Source organism: Etheostoma spectabile, chromosome 15, assembly GCF_008692095.1.
Source record: "Etheostoma spectabile isolate EspeVRDwgs_2016 chromosome 15, UIUC_Espe_1.0, whole genome shotgun sequence".
Classification (NCBI taxonomy): domain Eukaryota; kingdom Metazoa; phylum Chordata; class Actinopteri; order Perciformes; family Percidae; genus Etheostoma; species Etheostoma spectabile.
Window position 1 is genome coordinate 30,129,334 of NC_045747.1, and position 6,416 is coordinate 30,135,749.

The 6,416-nt window shown below is 40.0% G+C and overlaps 1 protein-coding gene across 1 annotated transcript in view; it reads left to right on the plus strand.

Annotated features, from left to right (window-relative positions):
- Positions 1-1,246: 1,246 nt before the first annotated feature.
- Positions 1,247-6,416, plus strand: part of aldh3b1 (aldehyde dehydrogenase 3 family, member B1) — an 18,089-nt gene continuing 12,919 nt past the window's right edge. Inside the window, exons 1-2 of the mRNA XM_032538124.1 lie at positions 1,247-1,475; positions 6,269-6,416. The exon at positions 6,269-6,416 is cut by the window's right edge and continues 22 nt beyond it. Coding sequence (XP_032394015.1) covers positions 6,277-6,416 — 140 coding nt within the window. The 5' untranslated portion in view covers positions 1,247-1,475; positions 6,269-6,276. The remainder of the gene's footprint in view (positions 1,476-6,268) is intronic.

Here is a 6,416-nt window from a genome sequence, read left to right on the forward strand (position 1 = left end):
TTGGAGAAGTTAAAACATTGCTATTTGTAGTGGACAAATGGGGGTGTTTTGTCTCAAAATTTGAGTTTGAGTTGAAGTTATAAGAGTTGAGACCATCCCCAGCCTCCCTACTACTAATCCTATTCTGAGGTTGCAGCACCATCATTAACAGAATTAGTATTTACAATCATTTATTCATTTGAATGTCTCTCAACCATGTGTCCCCCTCCAGCCTGCCTATGGTCCCCCAGTGGCTAGAAATGGTCCTAGGTATAAACTGAGTCCCGGGTATCCTGCTCTGCCTTTGAGAAAATCAAAGCTAATGGGCTGATCTGGAATCTCTAGTGTAAATTGTAATTTCCCCATAAGGGATCTATGAAGAGCATAAATTACAGTAAATAAATTATACTTTCTCAAACTGCATGAATAACATGAAGGATAGGAAATTGTGGATTATCAAGGCAGGCCCCACTACTACAGCAGGCTGTAATTCTGCACCAAAGCTGAATTTTGGGAAAGAGACTTCAGATACAGTATTAGGGGACCACTAAGGTCTATATAAAAGAGACTTCAGATACAGTATTAGGGGACCACTAAGGTCTATATAAAAGAGACTTCAGATACAGTATTAGGGACCACTAAGGTCTATATAAAAGAGACTTCAGATACAGTATTAGGGACCACTAAGGTCTATATAAAAGAGACTTCAGATACAGTATTAGGGACCACTAAGGTCTATATACCAATGATGACTGAATGAATGAATGAGGAAATGAAAGAGTGCTGTATCAGAAGGAGGAGACTGAGAGAAGAACCTGCTCCCGACCAAGTTAGGGTCACAGGCTCAATTACCATAGTAAACAATGTTTTTATTTGTTTATTTACTACAGGTACAGTGCATTTTAATGGACATTTCTGTAAATACACCAGAGTTAGCCAAAAGGTTATTAGGATATTATAGGCAGTCCCTAGATAGATCGTAACAAGTCATCCTAAGAAGTAAAATGACATATTTATATAACCATAACAATTACAATATATTATACATTGGGTAAAAGTACTACTATTAAAGTTCAATATAAGAAAAGTTATACACACTAGACACATAGCTGACCAACAATCAGACAAGCATCAGACAGGAACATATGTACACACACAAGGCATGAAGCCAACAAAGGACAGCGAGAGCAGGTTTAACCCGTCTCTCATTGTCAGCTTCTGAATGCCTTTTTAATTCCAATGGGCTTTATTGGCATGGGAAACAGACGTTATACTGTCAAAGCAAGTGTGCAAAAAAAACAACAACATCTAATACCCCACTCCAAACCGTAGACCCGCCCACTATCACGCTCCGTGTGACGTAGGCGGTGACGTCCCACCAGGGGTTGAGGGGAAGTGGAACCATAGACAGTTCAAGAAAGAGTGGAGCTTGACTCGCTAGCTAAACGCAGCCGGTGTTCCTTCGGCACAGCAGCTGTGGGACAGTCCACCGACAGGTAACGTACAGAAACAACTCTGCATTCTTCTTCTTTTTCTTCATGTCTTTCATGTGTTCTTTATACAGTCTGTGGTTTGCACACAGAGCAGAACATGACATAGCCTGCTACTGCTAACGGTTACGTTCTCAAGTGTTAGTAGAAAGTTTCTGTGAACTCCAGAGGACATTGTAAGGACATTGTATTAATTTTTTTGAGATGGCGTTACCTTAACGTTAGTATCTGTTAGAAAGTTAACCGTGCGTCACTAGCTAATTGTTTGCATGGGACGGTTAAAACTAACGTCGCTCTTCGTCGCCAATGTACTGCTTGTTGCACGCGCAGGTTCCCAGTGCTCTTTTGATGTGTGCGGGACATCAGTTTACATATATATATATATATATATATATATATATATATATATTTTTTTTTTTTTTTAGCTTTTTGCAGGCGTGTATCATTAAAGCCAAACACCTGAAAACATCTAATAAAAACAGTCATAACTTCTGGTAAAGTCGGCCTACAGGTTTGTTTTTTTCCCTCTCCATTGCGAAACATATTGCGAAATGACTTAAATTGCTTCCCGAAAATCCGTGTACGTTAGTGGTCAGTGAATCATCCATTCCCTTTCATAGGTGTTTTTTTCATAAAATGGGCCATAAAAAAAGTCTTTGGAGTACGCAGATTCACAATTCTTCCGTAATTTAGTTTCTACTTCTGATTTTTCTGTTAAGTTTTGTGCAACAAAAATCAGATGGGCGGCAAAAAGTTAAGACCGAGTAAACTTGGGAGAAAAGCAACCACTGATCCTCAGTGGGAAAATTACAATTTACACTCGGTTTTGTTAGAAATCACTACACATAGACCTGAAATACACACACACACACACACACACACACACACACACACACACACACACACACACACACATATTCAAGCACATATGGAGGGATGTCAGAGTGAGTGAGCTGCCTGGACCAGCGCCTTGAGTGGATGCCTTGCTCAAGAGTACCTGGCAGAGCCCAGGAGGTGAATGGCATCTCTTCATCAGCTACCAATCTACACTCTGTACTGGGACTTGAACCGGAGACCCTCCCAACCCAACTCCCTACGTACTGCCACCCCCTATCCCTTACAGTAAACAGAAAAAAATCACGTCCTTTGTTGCTGCCATAAGAAGGTTTTAATACACTCTGAGGATTTTTCCTGTGAAATAACGCTGCCTTCAAGTGTGGTCGGAAACGTCGACGTCAACGAATGATCTGATGGAAAACAGTAATATGGAAATAGGAAGACTATTTGTACTAAATTGGGGAATTACATTAAACAAGACTTCACACAAATGGCCCGTTTCAGTGACAATCCCACCGCTGCACCACCCTGCGGTAAATCACCGGATAGCTTTTTTGTTGTTTGGTTTTTTTGGGGTCTGAATGCAGCCAAATGCATAGGCTGGATCTCTTTCCTTGAATTGCATTCCTTGCTCCTCCACTTGACTCCCTTTCTTGGTCTTATGCCGGCCCACTGGAGAAGAATGGGAGAGACGGAGGCGAGAGGAAATGTGTTTTAGAGTCACAGGAATTCGTCAGCTGTATGGACCCGTGCTAAAGTTGATTTTAAAAAGAGGAATAAAAAAAACATCTTTTGGAAATTGATCATTGATAATTAAAAAATTAGGAAAATCCAACCTTTTAAGGACACCAATGTTCTTTGTGAATGAATGTCTTGTAGATAAATAAATGTTCTTCCTTAAAATACTGAGAAATATACACTCCCCTATGTTAAATTCCCATAGAAGCAGGCACATTTTTATTTGTAAAAGCCAGTTATTTCATGGATCAGGATACTACGCATCCTGATAAAGTTCCCTTGGCCTTTAGAATTAAAAAGCCCCACATCATCACATACCCCTCACCATACATAGAGATAGGCATGTTTTTTTTCTTTCAGTTAGCTTAATAGCTGGTTTGATTTGCATTGAGAGATGATCTTATGGAAAGATCCCCCCCAAAAGTTCATCTCTAGGTACGGTAAAGGGTATGTGATAATGTGAGGGAGTAATTTCAATAGTCCAAGTGTGCATTTTCAGTCAAAAACGTTCATGTCCAGTAAGTGTCCATGGAGTAGGTAACCCCAAAGAAATCAATGGGGGGTCGTATACTGAGCTCACACTCACTTTTTGTAGCCTGAGTGGTCTTTCCTGGAATGCCGTCTTGATTCTGAAGGTGTCAGTTTCCGCACACCATTGTAGTCCTAATGTTCTCTCAACAAGGAGTTTGTTTCTGTTGGAATCCAATCCTTTCATTTCTTTGGCTCTTTTCTCTACGCCGATGGACTCCAACACTGATCCGCTGTTGCTGATCCATTCCAACAACTGAAACCCTCCAAACTGGCGTACAGCTGTCAGGTCTCCCCGAGGCCATAGCTTCTGCCTCTGAAGGCATGGACTTCAAGCAGGCATCTACATAAAAGTTCTGCTTGATGGCGTTGATCACATGTGCTGGGAATTCTACTCTGTTATCATCATCAGTCTTTCTTAGGGTGAAGCTCTACCTTCTGTAGTGAGATGTTGCCATTTGGCCACCGAGGAAACAAAGAAAATCTGCATCCTGTTTTGCCACTTTGACTTGGTGATACATTGCCTGTATATGCCTTCACAGTAAGGGTGTGACGAGATCTCGTTTTACGAGATATTGCGAGATTAAAACGGGACGAGATTTCTCGTCGAGGTGAAAAGTTGTCTCGTGAGGCGCTGTGATGTCAGCGTGATGGAGCGTGAAATTACTATTGAAGATCCCCCCGCCACTTTTAATCATTTGTGTGCAACATTTTGGTTTTCCTGCGGAAATGATAAACGGCGAAAGAGTGACAGACAAGACGAACACAATGTAAACATTGTAAGAAAAAAATGCCGTATACCGCGGCTAACACGACACTATGCAAAAACACTTCCAGCACCACCACAGCTCTCTACTAACTACTGCACCCGCCGAAAACGAAACATAAAAAAAAATTTAAAAAATTGTTTCTGTTTGCACTTGTAGTTTTAAGAGAGCAGTACTTTGGTTATGATACACTTACTGTTTGCATTAAAGTGTTATTTTTCTGTTATTTACACATTTATTTTATTTATACTGTTTATTTTTTTTTAAATAAACAGTGCACAGCACCTAAATTGTTTTGCATTTTGTGATTTTTCAGTTGAATAAAAAAACTATTTTCCATTCATATATTTCATCAAGGATTTCTTTAATTTCTTTTTTTTAAATCTCGTCTCGTCTCGTTCTCGTGAACCCAATCTCGTGATGTGTCTCGTCTCGTGGAGTAAGCGTCTCGTCACACCCCTACTTCACAGCTATAGGTTTTTGTCGACACCTTATGAGAACTCCAAGCAAAGAATTTGTCAGCTGTGGAGGAAGATCCCTTTGAAACAATGATGGTGCACGCCATTGTGCGGGATGTACCAGACTTCGTTCTTTTTCGTCCAATTGGTGTTCTGGCACCCTCTCCGCATAGCCCTGGTCTTTGATGTCATCAAGGAAGAACATATTCCCCCTTAAATGTAGCATTTTTCTCTCTTCTCATTGGCATGGCGGTTATTAGGCATGACATTATCCTATCTGAAAACTGTAACGTCCACTATTGAGTTCAGCTGAACTGTTCATGCCATAAAGTTGAGATCTTCTCTGGACATTTCTGACCAGTCATCTGATTTCTCATTGAAGTCGTGGTTATATCGCTTCACCAGCAGTTCTCTGTGAGCAGTGGTTATTCTGTTTAATAGCGGGACAGCTGCTCTCAGTCTCATTGCCTCCTATCCCTGGTCCATTGATAACTCAGCCGAGTAAGGTTCTGACAGAATAAGGTCCTTCGCCTTCAGTGTTGGGAACGCGTTACAGTAATGTATTCCTTTTTGCTGTAACACAGCAATATAACGCATTACTAATTACATTTCTGTAATATTATACGCTTTACAATCTCCGTAACGCGAGTTACAACACATTTTAAAGCAACATTTAGCGGTGTTCTGTTTTTTTTTAAAGAATTCACCAACACCGAAACAGGAGAAAAAAAAAAAGCTGTGATTTAAATATAACAGTACATATTCCATTTGTGCTTTTGTGTCTTAAACAACATAAAGGAAATTACAATATCTCATCAAAATGTTTTCTGGAAACACTGTAATCTATCTCACGTAATACTACGACTTAATTGGCTACAACAGATAATATTGTAAGGCGTGCACACAGGGTGCAATGAGCAAGGATGTATAGTCTTATGAGGGTTTTACATATTTAATGTAACTTATTGACAGGAAAATAGGCATGATGTGATGTCAGGAGAAAGGCAGTTCGCTCAGCGTGTGTGTAGGTCTCACTGTCTAAACTCAACTAAAAAATATTGTTTTAATACTGTTCACTCCTACATAGGCTGCATAACAGGTAGGCATACAGTCTCTCTGTCATCACTGATTTAACTTTATTAACCTGGTATCCTTTTCCAACATTTTATTTTTTCAAATTCCTTAAAATGTACCTTCAATTTAAAATATGCTTAGCACTTTTTCTTTGAATCTTTATACTCCTGCAAGGTAAGTATTATCAATATTGCGCATGTGCACAAAAACAAAATACCCGATGAACATATTTAGGACTTGTTTTTTTTGGTTTTCATTTCCTTGTTTATTAGCTTACCAATTTCAAGACAATAACAAAACATGCAGTCATTGTCCATTTTTAAAATGTTGGGATTTTCCTTGTACTCGTTTTTCAAGAAAATCGGAAAGAGGAGATTGGTGTCTTTGTGTGTTCCAGGGGACAGGATGGCCACCCAGAGGCAGGTTGTGGACCGGTTGCGGTCAGCGTTTCGTTCAGGCATCACAATACCGGAGCAGTTTCGTAAAAGTCAGCTGGCCATGCTTATGTCCATGATCCAAGATAATGAGGAGCAGATTTTAGATGC